The sequence below is a fragment of the Loxodonta africana genome, chromosome 1 (genome assembly GCF_030014295.1).
Source record: "Loxodonta africana isolate mLoxAfr1 chromosome 1, mLoxAfr1.hap2, whole genome shotgun sequence".
NCBI classification, from domain to species: domain Eukaryota; kingdom Metazoa; phylum Chordata; class Mammalia; order Proboscidea; family Elephantidae; genus Loxodonta; species Loxodonta africana.
The window spans coordinates 182905032-182926119 of NC_087342.1; the positions used below are offsets into that span (position 1 = coordinate 182905032).

The 21088-nt window shown below is 36.7% G+C and overlaps 1 protein-coding gene across 2 annotated transcripts in view; it reads right to left on the minus strand.

The window, feature by feature from the left end:
• GOPC (golgi associated PDZ and coiled-coil motif containing) overlaps positions 1–21088 on the minus strand; it is a 51080-nt gene that overhangs the window by 13766 nt on the left and 16226 nt on the right. Inside the window, exons 2-4 of one of the 2 annotated variants that reach the window (XM_003404258.4) lie at positions 7637–7801; positions 5683–5706; positions 2675–2850 (exon numbers count right to left, since the gene is read on the minus strand). In XM_003404258.4, the coding sequence (XP_003404306.1) occupies positions 2675–2850; positions 5683–5706; positions 7637–7801 (365 nt within the window). The remainder of the gene's footprint in view (positions 1–2674; positions 2851–5682; positions 5707–7636; positions 7802–21088) is intronic. The other variant, XM_003404257.4, reaches the window with a different exon arrangement.

The following is a 21088-nucleotide window of genomic DNA, read 5'->3' on the forward strand; positions in this document are numbered from 1 at the left end:
CCCCTAATGAGACAGCACATTCCTTCCCTCCACTCTCTATTTTCGTGTCCATTCGGCCAGCTTCTGACACTCAATGCCCTCTCATCTCCCATCCAGACAGGAGCTGCCAACATAGTCTCATGTGTCTACTTGATCCAAGAAGCTCACTCCTCACCAGTATCATTTTCTATCCCATAGTCCAGTCCAATCCCTGCCTGAAGAGTTGGCTTTGGGAATGGTTCCTGTCGTGGGCCAACAGAAGGTCTGGGGGCTATGACCACCGGGGTCCTTCTAGTCTCAGTCAGACCATTAAGTCTGGTCTTTTTATGAAAATTTGGGGTCTGCATCCCACTGCTCTCCTGCTTCCTCAGGGGTTCTCTCTTGTGTTCCCTGTCAGGGCAGTCATCAGTTGTAGCCGGGCACCATCTAGTTCTTCTGGTCTCAGGATGATGTAGTCTGGTTTCTGTGGCCCCTTCTGTCTCTTGGGCTTGTAATTACCTTGTGTCTTTGGTGTTCTTCATTCTCCTTTGCTCCAGGTGGGTTGAGACCAACTGATTAATCTTAGATGGCCACGTGCTAGCATTTAAGACCCCAGACGCCATTCTCCAAAGTGGGATGCAGAATGTTTTCTTAATAGATTTTATTATGCCAATTGACTTAGATGTCCCCTGAAACCATGGTCCCCAAACCCCCACCCCTGCTACTCTGGCCTTCGAAGCATTTGATTTATTCAGGAAGCTTCTTTGCTTTTGGTTTAGTCTACTTGTGCTGACCTCTCCTGTATTGTGTGTTGTCTTTCCCTTCACCTAGAATAGTTCTTGTCTACTATCTAATTAGTGAATACCCCTCTCCCTCCTTCCCTACTCTCGTAACTATCAAAGAATATTCTCTTCTCTGTTTAAACTATTTCTTGAGTTCTTATAATAACATGGAGGAATCTGCAAGGCATTATACCGAGTGAAATTAGTTGCAAAAGGACTAATATTGTATGATACCACTATTATAAGAAAAATTTTTCTTATAATAGTGGTATCATACAATATTATAAGAAAATTTTTTTCTTATAATAGTGGTATCATACAATATTAGTCCTTTTGCAACTAATTTCACTCGGCATAATGCCTTGCAGATTCCTCCATGGTATGAAATGTTTCACAGATTCATCACTGTTCCTTATCAATGTGTAGTATTCCATTGTGTGAATATACCATAATTTATTTATCCATTCATCTATTGATGGGCACCTTGGTTGCTTCCATCTTTTTGCTATTGTAAACAGTGCTGCATTGAACATGCGTGTGCATATATCTGTTCGTGTAAAGGCTCTTATTTCTCTAGGATATATTCCAAGGAGTAGGACTGCTAGATCATATGGTAGATCTATTTCTAGCTTTTTAAGAAAATGCCAAATCGATTTCCAAAGTGGCTGTACCATTTTACATTGCCACCAGCAGTGTATAAGTGTTCCAGTCTCTCCACAACCTCTCCAACATTTATTAGTTTGTGTTTTTCAGATTAATGCCAGCCTTGTTAGAGTGAGATGGAATCTCATTGTAATTTTGATTTGCATTTCTCTATTGGCTAATGATCATGAGTGCTTCCTCATGCATCTGTTAGCTACCTGAATGTCTTCTTTAGTGAAGTGCCTGTTCATATCCTTTGCCAATTTTTTAATTGGGTTATTTGTCTTTTTGTAGTTGAGTTTTTGCAGTATCATGTAGATTTTCGAGATCAGATGCTGATCGGAAATGTCATAGCTAAAAACTTTTTCCCAGTCTGTAGGTAATCTTTTTACTCTTTTGATGAATTCTTTGGATCAGCATAGGTGTTTGATGTTTAGGAGTTCCCAGTTATCTAGTTTCTCTTCTGGTGTTTGTGCATTGTTAGTAATGTTTCATGTACTGTTTATGCCATGTATTAGGGCTCCTAGCATTGTCCCTATTTTTTCTTCCATAATCTTTATCGTTTTAGGTTTTAAATTTAGGTCTTTGATCTATTTTGAGTTTATTTTTGTGCATGGTGTGAGGTATGGGTCTTGTTTCATTTTTTGCAGATGGATATTCAGTTATGCCAGCACCATTTGTAGGAGACTGTCTTTTTCCCATTTAACTGACTTTGGGCCTTTGTCAAATATCAGCTGCTCATATCCACATCAGTTCTTAATGTGACATTAAAACAATGAGCAGAAAATGATTTAGTACTAATAATAAATCACCAAAGTTTATGAATAACTTACCTAAAAAAATTAAAGCAGGCAGAACCTATATATAATTGTGATAAAATTATTGTCATTAACTTAATTATAACACATTTTCTTGAGAGGCAAGAAAGGTCCGGTTTTAGTGATCACAGAAAGAGTTCCTTATGAAAGTTCTGATGTACATGTAAACATCATCTATCATGGTATCAAGGCAAGAAATGGCTAAAAAATGCTGCTTTATAGGCTTGCTAGTATTTCAAGTTAAGGTACTGTGTGTGTGTGCATGCCTGTGTGTAAACCTAGTCATACGTATTTAATATGGATAAGCAAATCTGTAATATACAATGCTATCAATATTAATTTAACAACAATAAACTATAACCAACTTTAAAATAATTCTTAGGATGAAGATTAATGTTCCACTTAGCACAAAAGATTAAAATATAAGAGCCAACTTGTCACCTAAGAGTACAAAGTTACCCATTTTTTACATACCTTCCTGCCAGTTCCTTATCCAAGTACTTGGCAGCCAATCTGGCCCCATAAACTTCAGCCTGGAGAACAGCTATATGTCTGCGAAGGGCTTCATTCTCTTTTCTCAACAATTTCACTTCAGCTTCAAGTTGAGCTTCTTTCATTTTTTCTTTTTTGTTTGCTTCAAGCTCTCTCTCCTATTAGGATTGTTTAAAAATATATAATTTAATGAAAATATTTTTAAGACTCTTCAGTAGTTCATGTTCCTTAAAATACACAAAACCACACAGTCTATAATACTGACAATGAAAGCATATAGTAAAAATTGCCACTTCATTGCTACACAAAGAACTGGATGCTATAAAATGGCATACAAAGATTTGGATCCTCTTCTTTTTAACTAGTACTGAAAAGTCTTCTAGATAACTGCATGCCTTGGGGCATCCTGATACTGAGGATAGAAAGAGAAGTAGTCTTCTCTAAGCTGATATTAATAGGAGTGGTTTCAATGGATATTTGAACCTGTTCTTTATATTACTTTCTAAAAATGACTCAAGAAACCAGACCAAAATGAAAATCACTTTGGTGGCTGACTTTAATGCAACAATTTTATAAAGTAAGTCAAAATCATTCAGTTACAGATACATTTTATAGCTAATTTATCTTGGAGGAGGATAAGAAACTTACAATACTTAAATTAGATGAGACATTTCTCATTCTATGTGGAAATGTTATGGTTATGGAGAAATACTGGTAACAGCTGCATTAAAACATTTACACATGGAGAAATTTCTATAGATAAGCATATCTATGGTGTAGATTATCAGTGAACTTTGGGATGTGGCTCATCCATTCATCTATATGTTAAAGTGGATGCAGAACAGTTTTCTCAGGAAAATACTGGCCTCCCTCACCTCCACAGAGGTAGGATGGTCATCCATTCTTAACGTTCACAAGAGGATTCCATCCTGTGCACCACTTGATGGATAGTCCACATATGTCAATCTATAGGTGTTAGTCAGAGATATAACCTCAAGATCTTTGCCATCAAATTTTTATCACAAGTTTACATGTGAGAAATAATGTTCAATTTGCCCTAAAAGTACAGTCTGTGTATTCCTATAGATCAAGTGTTACACATGTAAATGCCTTCAGGATCCAAGCACAGAACAGATAGGCAAGTACAAGACAAACAGAGTGGAAAATGGAAGGTACAAAATACTGTTTAAAGATAGTCAAATTCAAATTCACACACACACACACACACACAAACTGTACGGCCATACGAAACCCTTCTGAGAGTTGAATAAAGGGTCAGGCCCTGGCAGACATTTTAGGTGTCATTTCTGGATCAAGTAAACCATCCAAACACTACAAACTTGCATTTATCCTGAGCAGAACTGCTTTTATTGACTTACAGAATAAAGAGCCCAGTAAAAATATGTGTTGACGAGATGTGGAAGACATTGTTTACTACACCACAATGTCCCCTTTACGAACACTTAAATAAAAATCTACCTTAGCACCAGGAAAGAAATGTTTCTCAGAAGCAAATTATTTTCTATTGCATGGCCACTGGTTATTTGAATAATTATTTCCCTTTTTATTCTGCATACTGAGAAGCTGGGAAAGAAATTTAAGCACATTCCTAGCAATTCATGGAATATATTTTGGTACTACTTTAACCTTTTGCCTTGCATGGTCTACTGTTTTGTCCAACATCAGTATATAATATATTCAAATATAATGCAATGAATACTATAATCTTAAATACACACACATAAATAATAATATACAGGGTAAAAAAAACTAAGGAAACTATCAAATGCTGGATATATTTACCACTTCTTTGACTAAAAATATTTATTATGTATGTGGCAAATGGAAGGATGATTACCACCAGGGTTTTTCAACTTCTGTAAAAAATTTAACCATTAAAATACTATTTCTAGATACTGTCTTTAAAGGATCTGAAGAATAATCTAGAATCCTCCTTTTACACGTTTGAAATTATAAAAATCTCAATTTATTTCAGAATCTATTTCCTAAAAGGGCTGGTATCAGTTTCAAAAGAAACCACAGTTTGGATAACATACACAAAAATCCTTTTTTATGACATTTATTGAGACTAATGCTGTTTGATTTAGAAAAGAGTTTCTAGAAGCCAAAATTTCTTTGGTTTATTGCCTAAATAAATTTTATGTTGAGGACTATCACTTTTAATTACTTTAATGAGCTATTTATACTATATTTACGAAATCTGAAAAACACGTTAAGCTATCACTTCATTTTAATGATTCAAACCCCTAACAAGTCTGACAAGCTCTTTTGCCTAAACTTAACAGAGGCAAACAAGAATAAAAAAAAAAAAAGAAATTGAACTTAATCACTTTTAAATTTAAAGGAAAAAAAATATTTTAGTTAACATGTTTTATATTAGGTAACAACCAAGAGGTTCACTTTGTATTTAGGTTGGAGTAGTGATAAAAGTACTAATAATTTATATCTTCTTATTTTCTAAAGTAATACCTGGCAAAGGGTTTCAAAATTCAGTTATTTCAAAGATCACACAAATATTCTCAAGACTGCTGAAAAGCTATAATACATGCAGTGGATAAATAAGAAACCAACATGCACATTCTTTCTCTGGGAATAAATTCAAATAGAAACTTGGGGGGGAGGGGTGGTAGCTAGGCCTGTTGAGTAAATCTTCAGTACACTCAAGTGGAAAAACCAATTGTTCCTCTGAGTAGAGGTATGAGGAAGTTACAGGGCTCAGAAGTTGCCAAAAATTGATGGGCTTTGCAAATAATGGGTATAAATCACAAACAAAAGACAAACCTTTAAAACATGCAGTGAGAAAAGAGCAATGGATCACCACTGAACTTTTCAGGTGTTTACACCCTAAAAAAATGGCCATCATAAACACCATTTTCAAACACAAAGAGTCACAACATGTATTATGCAGATAAAACACTAAGAACACTTCAGCATGACATATTAAAGCGAAGCAGAAACGGCATACTTACCAGCTCCTCCACAGAGGGGACAGACTTAAGATATAAGAAAAAAGTTTTATAATTAGAAAGATGTCAAACAAATGAATTTAACTAGTGGTATAATCATTACAAGGAAAACCCTCACATATTGAATATCATTTTGTTGTAAAATTCACTAGAATACATTTTTAAATCCATAAACAACAGTAACCGTATTTATTGTATTAGACAAAAATGTTTATCAGGATTAGTCAATATACCAACTTCAGTGTTTTTACCTCAAAGCTAATGTTAAAATTTCAGATAAATTCTTTTCTAATGAAAATGTAGGCTGTTGCTCAATGTTAACATCAAATATCCAAAAGAGGCAGTTATCATCTGACTTTTATTTCCTTCAAATAGAACAACACTTCTAATTTAGATGCCTGGAATTCCAGAATTTAAGATGACTTTAGACATTACATAGTCTAATCCTTTCATTTATACACAAAGAAACTAATATCCAGAGATCAAGGTAATAGTCCCAATTCACACTCTGGCCCTTTGGAAGACAAAGAATAAATGCCAGGTGACCAGACTCATAGTTCATTGCAAATATGTTAAATTATAACATACAATACTACACACTTAACACAAAGCTCTAGGAGAATGTAGTCATTTAAATAAATTCTAACATATTAGTATTAGAATTAAGTATTCAAACAGCATGAACTGAAAACAAGTAAAACTTAAAACTCAAGTACGCATTTCTCTCACCATCAACATCATTTCATCTCTTGCCTCTCCCAAGCTATGTGAGGGCAGGAATACTATCTTATCTATTGCTGTGTTCTCTACAGCTAACAAAGTTCCTAGTGCATAGTACACACACTCAGTACACGAGGTTAAATTGAGATGAAACAAACAAAAAAAAAACCCCAAACATTCCTATCTAAGCAACTTATATTAAGAGGACAATGGTTAATTATGGAAAATTCAGACAATGGAACATTATACAGATACTACAAAACATTCAGTGGCAGGGAAAATGCTTAACACGTTAAGAGAAAAAGAATGTGCTGTTGGTTGGCACCTAATTCCACTTCCCCCGTCTTCCTTATGAACAGAACTCCAATTTTATTGGAGGTAGTAGCCACGTGCCCAACTGCAAACCCTGGTAGCATAGTAGTTAAGAGCTATGGCTCCTCACCAAAAGGTCGGCAGTTCGAATCTACCAGGCACTCCTTGAAATCTCTGTGGGGCAGTTCTACTCTGTCCTATAAGGTCGCTGTGAGTCAGAATTGGCTCAACAGCAATGGGTTTGGCTTTTTTTTATGTGCCCAACTAAGATGGCAGCATTCAGATCAGGATAGCTAATGAGATTTCGGCATAAATTGTTTAGGAAGATTTCATAAAAAAGTTCTTTAAAGAAGGCTAACACAACTAGGAAGCATTCTTTTAACCTTCTCTTAGATTCTTCCTTCTCCCTGCCTGGAATTTAGACATGAAGAAATCATGATAGAAACCATGAGCTAAAGATGGTGGAACACAAAGACAGAAGGAACCAGGATACCTAATATCAGTGGAGTTGCCATATCAGCTCTGATTGCTTGTTTCAAGGCTTCTTTAATTGAGAGAAAAATAACTTCTACTACTGTGCAAGAATAACCCCAATTGTACTTGGGATCTCTGTTATATGCAGCTGAACTTAACCCTAACAGACTAGGGTAAAAAATTGTTTACACATTATAATCATAATCTTTTAAATATATTTATACACGTTTTTAAAAAGGAAAAAAATTCTAAGTATCAGTTGGTTATATTACCACTGATCATCTTAGGTAGTGAAATTGTGGATGATCACGATAATCTATATTATCTGTGTTTTCTAAGTTTTCCACAGTGAGCACGTATTACCTTCTACAATTAAAAAAGCCTCATTAAAAATTGTCCTATTCGTCCTCCAAAATAGATGTAAATATATGTCACCCTCCAAACTACTTACCAGTTTTGCCTTAATGGTACCAGAGTCAACACTTTGACCAGTTTTAGCATGAAGCTGAAGCTGAATAGAGTGCAACTGTAAAAGCTGATCATGTACTTCTTTTTCCAATACAACTTTCTCCGCTTGAGTCTCTGTCAGTTCAGATTTCAGATCCACCAACTGTGCCTTGTAAAACAACAGAAAAATTGAGTATTTTTAATTCTCCTTATCTTGACTATAATAATTATGATTCAGGAATGACACAGAGCCTATATTTGAAATGAACAGATGAACACTGGGAGATAAGTATCTAAGATATAGGTCATCCATCTAAACTGATATAAAATCAGTAGTACAAGTGAGATATTTGAGAGGCAAGAGAACTCCAACAAACAGTATTTTCTAATGACTTAAAGTGCTACTTCCATTTCCTTTGCTTATTACTCTTAAGGCTTTTCACTGCTTCACCTTTATTTACAAAGTTTATGAAAATATAGAGGTACAGGATGGTTCACCATCTTGTAGAGACAGTACGTTATAATGGTCCACCGACATTAAGAGTATACTAGAGGAGAGGCAAAGATGGTCATTTTAAGGACTAAGGTGCACCTGACCCACGGTGTTTTCAAAAGTCTCCTGTGCATGTGAAAGCTGTACGATGAATAAAGAAGATTAAAGAATTGATGCCTTTGAATTATGGTGTCAAAGAATACTGAATCCACCACGGACTGCCAGAAGAATGAACAAATCTGTCTTAGAAGAAGTACAGCCAGAATGCGCCTTGGAAGCAAGGATGGCAAAACTTCGTCTCACATACTTTGGACGTGTTATTAGGAGGGACCAGTCCCTGGAGAAAGACGTCATGCTTGGTAAAGTAGAGGGTCAGTGAAAAAGAGGAGGACCCTCAACAAGATGGACTGACACAGTGGCTGCAGCAATGGGCCCAGGGATATTAATGTAATTGTGAGGATAGCACAGGACAAGTTAGTGTTTTGTACTGTTGTCCATAGGGTCGCTATGAGTCGTAACCAACTTGACAGCACCTAACAACAGAGGAGAGGCCAGTAGTGGTATTCTGTTCCCATTCCAGAAAATAATCAAAAACCAAACCTGTTGCTGTTGAGTCGATTCCAACTCAGAGTGACCCTACGGGACAGAGCAGAACTGCCCCACAGGGTTTCCAAGGAGCAGCTGGTAGATTCGAACTGCTGACTTTTTGGTTAGCAGCCATAGCTCTTAACCACTACGCCACCAGGGTTTCCCTTCCAGAAAATACTAGTGCCCAATCACCCTAACCATTAGCTAGCAAATGGTTAACTAAAGGTGCTAAAAAAAGGTATCAGCTACTGAGGGTACAGGGGAACTGAAGATCAGAGTTAACTGCAACATTTCAGTTACAGTGTAGCAGAACAACTCATCAGGACCATTTATGCATTCAGCCTGAAGTTTTTAACTTTTGCACAGTTGATATATTGTTTTACAATTGTGCACAGATGTGACCCTTGCATGTGTTTGGTCTTCCAAACTAGACAGTAGATTAAAGATCAAGACATGGCCTTTGTTTCCTATTCAACATAATTTTACTAAGTATCAAAGAGCCCAGAACTATGCTAAGCACCAACAGAAAAAAATTGTAGATGACATCTTTAAAATTTATAGATGATATCTATGTCTTTGAGAAATTTTCTGTCAGTTAGAGTGATAAATACGCATGCAACCAACTAAAGAAAACGATGTTGCAGCTGTAGCACTGGCTACAGATCACTCCATTATCAGTAGAGTGTCCTCATTTTTTTTTTTTTTTAATTCATGTGTAACTTGTCTGCCGTTGAGTCAGTTCTGACTCATAGCAACCCAATAGGACAGAGCAGAACTGCCCCATAGTGAGTCCTAGGCTGATATCTTTATGGGAGCAGATCGTCAGGTCTTTCCCCTGTGGAGCAACTGGTGAGCTCCAGTCACTGACCTTTTGGTTAGTAGCTGAGTGGTTAGTCAACAGAGGGGTGTGTGTGTGCGTGTGTGTGTGTGTAGTATAGACTATATAGACAGTGAAACCTGTAAGAGCTTGAACTCTACAGGACTGCCTTGTTTTTCCAGGTCTTGCAAGTTTTCCACCTTCGACAGGGTACAGTCTTGCCACTTTTCTATTGCTAGCTTTAGTGGAAAATATTTGACGGGTTTCTGCCTTACACACATTCTGGCTTTTGCAAGTTTTACTGTACATAATTGGCCCAGTCCCAAAGAATTAAAAGTAAAAGAAGGGTCAGAGAAGGTTAGTGAGGAAGAGATTCATAATGAGAGTTTGGATGGGCTTTGAATGGAAAAACAACATGGACAAAAGCAGTGAAGCAATCTAGAGATGGGAAGAAGACTAGCAAAGGCAGAGAGGCAGAGAGAGACTAGAATTCATAAAATAAGAACCTTAAGTAAATTCTCTGAGTATGGGGCCAGAGGATTGGAATATATCTTTATATCCTAACTGCACCACGCAGTGCCTAGTAAAAGATGCTCCATCAACATTTGTTAACTTGAAATAAATTCCAATACCAGCTCTGCCACTGACCAGCCTTATGACTTTTGATCAATCATTCTGTATCCAATCAAGTTTCCTCAATTTTAAAATCGTGATAACATCTTTGGCTTTAACTATTCTCATAAGATTATTACCTTATATACAAAAGCATTTACTAGAATATGAAGATGTTCTCATCAGGCAGCTCAGCCTACCTATTGACACACTGCATAAGACTGGATAGGACATATGAAGTTGGATATAATGAATGGCTTTGGATGATAAACCAAAAGTGAGATTTATCTGATATGAAATCACTACATGCTCTCAATGACATTTCTATTTTTAATAATAGCTTTATTGAGATACAACTCACACACCGTAAAATTCACCTTTTAAGTGTACAATTCAGTGGCTTTTAGTATATTTATGGAGTTGTACAACCATCAAAACTATATAATTTTAGAATATTTTCTCCAAGTGACATTTCAGCAACATGATATTTGCAGGTAAGGGGTGAAGTCAGGGACACTAGCAAGCACCCTATTGTAGCTTTCCAAATGAGATGTTATCATGGTAACTCTGTGAACGGAAATAAAGCATTTTAAAATGCTGAAAAGAAATGATCAACAGTTACAGACTATCTAGTGGAAGATTAAGTCAACAATAACTCAAATATTTTAGGTTTGGAGAACAGTGAAACCATTCAATAGTAAGATTAGAATGGTAGTTTATTTAAACATGAGAAAAAGCGATGAGTCTGTTTTAGACAAGATGATTTTGTGTCAACCATGATATAATCAACAAGAACTATTGCCCAGAATGTTGAAATAGAGACACAAGTGAAAAGTTGGAGCTGGGGTAAGAACTACGAGCAGAGAAATCAGAAATTAATACCCTAAAACTAAGTTACAGGGAGAAGAGAGGGTCAAGGCCTGGGGCTTGAGTAATAACCAGTCAGGGACGGCCTGAAAGGTAGCAGAGAGCTGGCATGCTCTAAACCAAACAAAAATGTGGCATAATATAAACACTATGTTGCAGCCTGCTTTTTTTCACTGTCTACAGATCACTCCTTTATCAGTAGAGCTTCCACATTCCCTTTTTATAACATTTTTATTCATGTAGTACTTACATCTGAGTAGATAAATCATAATGAATTGCAGAAAGTAAACACACCAGATATAGAAATAGGCAGTACTAGGACCCCAGGATCCTCCTTGTGACCCCCCACCCAAGTACCACCTCCACCTTCCTCTACGAAAGTAATCACCATTACCCTGACTTCTAACACCATAGATAGGTTTACTTCTTTTTGAGTGTTATATAAATGGAATCATATAGTATGCATTCATTCACACCTCACTTTTTGGCTCAAGAATATGTTTATAAGATTCATTCATGTTGTTTTTGTCACTACAGCTTACTCATTTTTATCACTATATTTATTATACGAGTATACCACAATTTCTTAATTCTACTTTCTACATCTCATTTGGGCTGTTTCTAGTTTTGACTATTAAAATGACATTGCTATCAACCTGTTTTTTTGTGCTTACATGAATATACTCCTGTTGAGTAAATATCCAGGAGGGAAACTTCTGGGTTATAGAGCATGCATATGCTTAACCTCAGGAGGAAAAGCAAAACAGTTTTCCAAGTAATTACAGCAACTAATATGTCCACCATGTATGAGAACTCTAATAGCTTCACATTCTAGCCTTCACTTGGCATTGCCAGTCTTTTTAATTTTAGCCATTCTAGTAGGAATGTGGTGGCACTTCCTTGTGGTTTTAATTAAACTTCCCTGACTGCTAATAAGGTTGATCACCTTTTCATATGTTTATTGACCATGTGGGTATTCTCTTTTGTGAATTGCCTGTTCAAGCCTCTTGCCTATTTTTCTAAAGGGTTGTCTATACTTTTCTTATTGATATGTGGGAGTTCTCTCTCTCTCTACACACACACACACACACACACACAAACTCTGAATATGAACTCCTATATTGGACATGAATTACAAATACCTTTTCTCATTCTGTGGCTTGTCTTTTCACTTTTTAAAAGGTGACTTTGATGAAGAGAGTGCTTAACTTTAATGTAGTTCAGTATGTCAATATCCCAGGGTCATGAGATATTCTATGTGATGTCTAGTCGTCATTTAGAGCCACACTCCATCTGGAATTGATTTTTTTGCATTGTGTGAGAAGTTAAGCTCCATTTTTTTTCATTAGGGCTATCCAAGTGACCCAGGATCATTTATTAAAAAGATCTTTTTTCCCATTTCTCTGCAATGCCACCTTTGTCATAATTCAAACATCCATATATTTGAGGGTCTGTTTCTGGACTTCTGTCCCCTATTCTGCTGGTCCATTTATCTATATTTGTATCAATACTATTCCTTTCTCCATTTTACAACTGAGTAGCACTTCGTTATGTGGCCATTCCTTAGTTTATTCAACTCCCTACTGATGGATATTTGGGTGTCTTTTGCCAGTGAATCTTTGGGACAGATTCCTAGATATGTGATTGCTATTGCAAAGAGTAAAAAAACACATGTAATTTTGCCAGATATTGTGAAATTTTCCTCCAAAGGGGTTTTTTACCATTTTCTATACACACTAGCAATTTATAAGATTGCCTGTTTCCCCATACGTCTTGGCTATAACAGTTTGTTGTCAACTTCTGGATTTTTGTCCATCTTGGTGGATGAGACGTATGCTATCTCAAGGTACTTTAATTTTATTTCACTTGGTATATGCAAGGATGAGAATCATTTTCAATTCTTTTTCTTTGTGAACCGTCTGTGCATATCTTTCAGTCATTTTTCTATCAGCCTTCTGATCTCTTTATTCTCAATCAGTAGTAGCCCTACATATTAAGCATATAAGTTGCAAATATTTTTTTTCACAGGTTTTCATTTGTCTTTTCTGTGTGCAGGAGGCCTATAAAATGGTTTCCAATCATCCCTGCTTCCTGATATTCACACCCTTGTGTAATCCTCTTCCCTGGGCTGTGGGCTGCATCTACTGACTTGTTTCTAACAAATAAAATGCCATTTCTTAGATTTGGTTACAAAGAGACCATGGCTAACATTTTTTGCATCCATGGAATGTACTGCTCTGATGGAAGTCAGATGCTAAGTTGTGAGCTGCCCTGTGGGGAGGGGTACCTGGCAAGGATCAGAGGTCTCAAGCCAACAGCTAGAAAGGAATGCTGGCCCTCAGTTCAATAGCCTGTGAGGAATCTGAACCTTGCCAACAACTATGTGAATGAGCTTGCAAGCAGATCATTTCCCAGTCAAGCCTTCAGATGAGACCACAGCCCTAGCCAACACCTTGATCACCTGAGGTGTGTAAGACTGAGGAAAAAGTATCCAGCTAAGCTGAGCTTAGGTTTCTGACCCACAAAAACTGTGAGATAATAAATATCTGTTGTTTGAAGTTGCCAAGTTTTGGGGCAATTTGTTACACAGCAATGGATAATATACTCTAAGGTATTTTCTGCTCTGCAGTCAATTCTTTTTAATACAGTCAAATTTATCATCTTTACTTTTATTGCTTCTAGACTTTGAGTCATGTTTAAAAAAACTCTCCATTCCCAGGTTATAAGGGATTCACTGATGTTTTTTCTTAGTGCTTATAGTTTCACTTTCTACTTTTAAATTGCTTGTCCATTTTGCATTTATCCTGGTATACAGTGTGAAAATGGATCCAATTTTATCATTCTCCATATGGCTCTCCAGTTGTCTCAATAACAATTATTTAAAAGTTCATATTTTCCCAAATAATTTGAAAATTTGCCTTTATTGTACTTTATCTCTAGACTTTCTAGTCTATTAGTCTATCTATTCATGTTCCAGTACTCTACTCTTTTAATTATAGTGTCAAGAACACAGAATAAGGCAAGACCAAGCTCAAAGTTTGACTGATTCAGCCAATAAACATATAATAAGGCACTTTTAGATTCATACTGTTTATTACTTACATAGGCAGTGAAAAGCCAAAGATACTTGTCCTTGTACCACACACCTAAAACAACATTACTGAAATAAAAGAAACAGATGCTTGGAACACAAGTTATAGGGAACACAATTCTATTGCTGAAGAGTCAATTCTAGACTGCAGTTAAATGGTTTTAAAATCTGCAGCTCTATTCTGAATGAGGCAAAGCTGGAAGCCTCACACCTCACCAGAACCCAGGAAACGACGAGAATCTCATGAGAGCCTTCCAGGAGAAATTAGAGGAGAGTGGGATAAGGCCTAAAGGTAGTCCCACACAGGCCTACTGTTCCCTCATGTTCTGGAAGGATCACAAGGCAGTCTGCCAAGGCATCAGAGTGCAGTCATTCCCCTACCTAGAGGATTTATGTTTTAATATTTGGTAAAGCTAACCTTTCCCCATATTAAATATTTTTTGGCCTGAATTCTACCGTATCTGGTATGACATTTGCAACTCCTGCTTTCATTTTATTTGTATTTACCTGCTATACTCTTGTCTGTTCTTTTAATCTTTCTGAATCCCTTTGCTTTAGGTGTCTCTTGTATTAATCTAACTGAAAACATTTTTCTTTCAGGATAAATTCAGCCTGTTGACATTTATTGATACTGGTGATGTTTGGTCCATTTTGTAATATTTTTCATGTTACTTTGTATATATCACACACAGATACACAAAGTTTTCACTGTTTTCTTTCCTGGATTTAAAAATATGCATCTTAGTATTCAGGACGCTTTGCATCTTTGTTCTAAAGATTATTTTTACACAATATCCTTAATTTCCTCCTTAAAAAAAAGGTACTATTTAAGACGTTATCCCTTCTATGTAAGGAGCCCTGGTGGCACAGTGGTTAAAGTGATTAACTGCTAACTGTAAGGTCGGCAGTTAGAAACCACCAGCTGCTCCACGGGAGAAAGATGTGGCATTCTGCCTCCTTAGAGATTTACAGCCTTGGAAACCCTATAAGGTCACTATGAGTCAGAACTGACTTGATGGCAGTGGGTTTTCTATGAGCAGTAATAAAATCAGCTGGTAATCTCTTCTTCCCCCTTCCTTCAGAATTTAGTATTATCTTCTCCAGAATTTAGTATTATCCTTCTACTCCCAGCTAATAACCATGACCAATTATCCAGTTAATTCTACTTTCAAAATGCTCTTTTCTCCCACTTTTGATAGTTGTACTATGTCTATATTGCAGAGTCTAACATTTAAATATTACTCTATCATCTTTAATTACATCACTTAGTCTTAGTTCTACTCTTAAATATATCCTATGCTCACAACCAGACCTATGATTTCAGCTCATTCTCTACTCAAGTAGATTTCTCCGAAGGGTCTCGTAAAATTATTCCCTGAGTTCTAGTATGTTCATGACTATTTATTTATAGTCTTTATGCTCAGTTTGTCTGGATATAAAATCTTCGGCTCACATACTCTTTCTCTGATTATTTCAAATATGTTGCTGCACTGTCTTCTAGTATGAAATACTGTTGTTAAGCAATTTAATCCTAATCTTTTTTTCTCTCTTGTAAGTGGCTTAGTCTTTATTTGGCAGGTCCCTGGATGGCACAAACAGTAAAGCACTCCGCTACTGGCCAAAAGATTGGCGGTTCAAAATAATCCTGAGGCAATTCAGAAGACAGGCCTGGTGATCTGCTTCTGAAAGGTCACAGCCTTGAAAACCCTATGGAACAATTCTACTCTGCACAAACAGGTCACTACGAATTGGACTGAAATCAACTCAATGGCAACTCGTGAGTTTCTATTTTACTAGAATACATCTTAGCATTAATCATTCTAGGTCCATGTGTGCCCTCTCAACATGCAGATTAAATCTCATGTTACTTCACAAAAACTGTGTGATGCTTCTACAGGGACTCAAATTACACTAATGTTAATTACTCTTTTCCTTTTATATTCATAATTTTCTCTCAAATCCTCTATTTTTGTTATTTATATCCTCTTTTTCTTGCTTTACTTACTGTACTGCCTATTTTTTATGTTCCTTCTAGTTCAGTTTTTGTTCTAAAATAATTTTTTCTAATGCTCTGCATTCTTTGGATTTTTTTTTTATGCTGTTTTATTCACAGTTCAATAGTAATTTATTTTGTAACATAGTTTACAGTTTTCATTTGCTTTGTGGCCATATTATCCTGATATGCGTTCGTATTTGCTATTTTATTAATTTTTATCTTTTTTGTTGCAGTACATTTTTACAGGGTTCAAATGCAATTCTTTAATGTTACTAATGTTTAAATGATAGGGGCTTTCGTGTCCATTTAGAAGGCTTCTCTGGAGGAGGAGGATGTGAGCCTGGGTAGCTTTCCTAGCTTCATGGCTTGAGGGCTCCCTCCTCTGGCCTTAAAGTAAACTAAAACCGTGGCCTCTGTGCAGCCATAACCAGTTTTAAAGTACATCCCGTGTTTCCCTCCCTACCTTGAATACAAACTTTCTCTTCCCTTCAAACTTCATGTTTCTGTCCTGCTCAATTTGATTTTACTTCTAGCACTGTTTCTTCAAAATTGGCCTCTATCCTTTTAAAAAGGAGTTTTTGTTGGAAATTTCTGAGATTCTTAAAGTACACCCCAGTACTGTCTAACCTTCCTGCAGCATCTTAGTGTGCCACCACGGTCTGTTTTTCATACATCCGCAACCTGGAGGCAGTTTTGCCAGTTGTTCTCAAATTTGCTTGCTCAGATTTCCAACTCAAAGTGATATCCTCTCCTTCTGGAGATTTGCTGGTGGTTTCTGTGCTTCTTGGCTCCTTTTTCTGTTACTGCTACTATGCAGTTGCTCCTCCATGAGATTTATGCGGGCCCTGCTACATTCATTTAAAAAACCCATTGCCATCAAGTCGATTCTGACTCACAATGAGCCTATGGGACAGAGCAGAACTGCTGACTGCCACATCTTTCTCTCGAGAAGCAGCTAGTGGTTTTGAACCACTAACCTTTCAGTAGCAGCCTAGTGCTTAACCACTGTGCCATGAGGGCTCCTTCCTGCTATACCACCTACCCACTTCTGGGGTTTAGGAGAATACCTCCTCATCTACTTTTACTGAAGAAGCTGTCATTAGGTTTTCTCCCTGGTGATTTTAAGTGGTCTATCTGCTTTTACAAAAAAAAAATTTTTTTTAATTAAAAACTATGCCATTATCATGACTTTCCTCAGACCGAAGATCCTCAGCTCCCATGTTTTCACTGTAACAGGAAAGCTGTGATATTCTAACTCAGCACTGTCCAACAGAAACATAGTACCATTTACATACGCAATTTTAAATTTTCTAGTAGTTACGTTAAAAAAGTAAAACGAAACAGGTGAAATTAATTTTGTAACATATTGCATTTAACCCAGTATATCCAAATTATCATTTGAACATATAATCAGTATAAAACAATTATTAATGAGATATTATATTCTTTTCTTCATGCTAAGTCTTCAAAAGCTATTGTGTATTTTACACTGACAGTACATTCTCAGTTTGGACCAGCCACATTTCAAGTACTCGATAGCCATAGGGGGTCCAGTCCTTTTATTGTGAATCTGAAGCATTAAAATTTAAATGCTAAAAGAAATAATAGGTAGTAGAAGCTGTTCTTTAAATATAATAAACTTACATACAAGAGATTAAATACAACAGAACTTTATTTCCATTGCCTTCTAGAACAGTATGTAAGGAAGTTTTTACACACCTTTCACAAATCCTCTTAACCAAAACACTATGGGGGGGCGGGGGGAGATCCTACCTGTATGGTAAAAATGTCTTATGGGCTTTTATTCATGTAGCAAATTGCCCACCAAGAAAAATTACAAACATGTAAAATCACCTGTCACTAGGAGATATTCAGTATACCTCAAAGAGTGCTCCTTTAGAGTCAAAATAAGCCTGTTTTAGAAAGTCCCTCTTGATAAAAACAAAAGCCACCTAGAGGGTTTTACCGTCTTTGAAACAAAAGCAAAAATGAAATAAATGATTACATAATATGTGTACTCTTTTTGAGCAATATGTAGCTTATGCTAAAGTCAACATATCCAGAAAGGGTTTAAATTCGGCAATTTAATCTGTAACAAGCTTGGTAGCCCCCAGGATACTCACACGTATGACCAACTGGCTCAAATTCAGGAGTTCCCGCTACCCCTTCAGGACACCAGCTGCAAGCTTATAGGTCCCTAGGACATCCGCATTTCTCACCTGCTGGCTACAAACAGGAAACCCTGGTGGCACAGTGGTTAAGAGCTACGGCTGCTAACCAAAAGGTCAGCAGTCTGAATCCACCAGTGACTTGATGGCAAAGGGTTTGGGTTTTTTTTTTTTTTTTTTTTAAGCTACAAATCTGGGGGTTCCCACTACTCCCTCAGGTTTGATAATTCGCTAGAATGATGGACAGAACTCAGGAAAGCACTATATTTACGATGAGGGTTTAATTAGATAGGCAGATTGACTGATTTATTGCCTGTGTGGTTGAACCCAATCTCCAGGCCTCCTTCTTACCCCAGAGGTTGGGCTGATACCACATGGTAGGTCTTCTGAGCCCCACATTCTGAGTCTCATTAGCATAAGCTATCAGGTATGATCTAGAGGTTACTTCCCAGGAACCAAGGACAAAGACCAAATTATTTGGGTAGTTTTTCACCTCACAGTGCAGATCTTTTAAAAATGACCTATTACAAACATGAACTCTTCACTAAATCAAATATAATTTCTCAAGGGGTTGCTCAACTTTGAAAAATAAAATAATTATTTAGAGAGGATACAGATATCAAAATTCAAAGCCCAATTTTAAGTTTTTCAAATTCAGTATAAATTTAGTAATATTTAAATACCTTTCTTCTTGTCCATGATGTAAGCATTTTTGCTGCTCAGAATCTGTCACTGGTAAATTCTATATATCAAATTAGAGATTTGTTTTTTATTTAATGCCTATCCTTCTAATACCACAGGATTTTAGAACTAAAAAGGATCTTAGATAACAGAGAGACTATGATTATGGAAATTAATATGTAGACAATGAAACCAAGGACCAAAGAGGCTGCTTTTATTTCTAGGTCCATCCATTGGTCAGTGGCAGAACAGCACTTGACTGATTCCAGGGGCAAGGTAGTGGAACTGTTATCAAGCAGGCAGGCATAAGAAAAAACTGGTTACTATAGCTACAGTGGCATAGTGATTAACAGCTCAGCTGCTAATCAAAAGATCAGCCGTTTGAGTCTACCAGCTGTTCCCTGGAAACCCTATGGGGCAGTTCTACTCTGTCCTATAGTGTCCCTATCGACTCGATGGCAACGGGTTTGTTTGTTTTGTTTTGGTATAGCTATAGTAGAGCTCCAGTGGTGCAATGGTTAAGAGGGCAGGAGCTAACCAGCAGGTTGGCAGTTCAAATCCACCAGCCACTCCTTAGAAACCCTATGGCACAATTCTACTTTGTCCTACAGGGCCACTATGAGTCGCAATCTACTAGATGACAAGATTTTTTAAAGCTACAGTAAGGAGCTCTGGTGGCACAATGTTTTAAGAGCTCAGCTGCTAACTGAGAGGTTAGTAGTTCAAACCTACCAGCTGCTCCACAGGAAAAAAGACCTGGCAATCTACTCCCATAAAGATTAGTCTAGGAAACCCTATAGGGCACTTCCACTCTGTCATATAGGGTCACTAAGTCAGAATCGACTTGATGGCACACAACACACACACACAGCTACAGTATGTATGTTTAACTTACTACCAAATGGCAGGCATATATGCTCTATACATTATCTTTAATTCTTGTCATACCCTACCCAGCTTTTTTTTTTTTTTTAATACTTAAGGAAAATGGAAATAAGAGCTTAAGCAACTTACACAAGACCATACAGCTAGTAAGTACAGATTCAAACTATTAAAAAAAAAACAAAACTGGGCATTTCCACGTCATTGTCTTAACCTGGTCACACTATATAACTACTTAAGAGTGAAAGTTAAAAGAAACAGCTGATTTCAGTGAGATCCAAAAAAGGTTAAGAAACACAAAATCAGACTCTATTACACATAGATTTTATTTGGTATACACTTTTTCATTTTTCTACATTTTATCATGATCTTTTTTTACACTATATGAACTATATTATCATACACATTTCATTTACAGAAAAAATAAAATTGGCCACCAAGACATTCTTTCCCTAGAGCTCATTAAGGATAAAACGATCTCATTTTAGGAGGGTCTCTGGGCCTTAAGACCATGGCCTTCACTTTATTCAAACCATTAAATTAACCAGGTGACATAGTCTAAAGCAGTGATTCTCCAAGCATGTTCCCCAGACCACCAGTATCAGCTGGAATCGCATTAGGAGATAAGACAAAGATTCTGGGCAAAATGGGCAAAGTAGGAACGACATATCCCCAAGGAATGGAAAAGAGAAACAGAGAAGCAGTTAACCTAAATAACATTATAGGATTATCAATACCATTAAAAAAAATTATTTAATGCAGTCATTACTAATCTATTTCTCATCTCATACTCTTCAAAACATCCAATTTTTCACCAAGATAATTCCATGCTAATTCCTAACTACAGGATTTTACTCTGTGGCGCCAAAATTAATGTAGGTTTTTTTAATTCAGAATTTCCTATTATTCCACTTTGTCTAGACCTTAATCCTTTGCCTATATTTAAAAAAAAAAGCCCATTGCCATCAAGTCGATTTCAACTCGTAACAACCCTGTAAGTCAGGGTAGAACTGCCCCATAGAGTTTCCAAGGAGCACCTCGTGGATTTGAACTGCCGACCTTTTGATTAGCAGCAGTACCACTTAACCACTATGCCACCAGGGTTTCCTCTGCCTATATAATCTTCTAAAAAATACACAACAGCTGCACTGTTTTTGTTGTTCCTAGATGTAAGCTAGTTTTTATTTCTTTCACTGTTCTGTGGATAAAAATGCCAATTACTTTACTTCAAGGACCCCTCAAAACCCCTTATTTTGGGTGA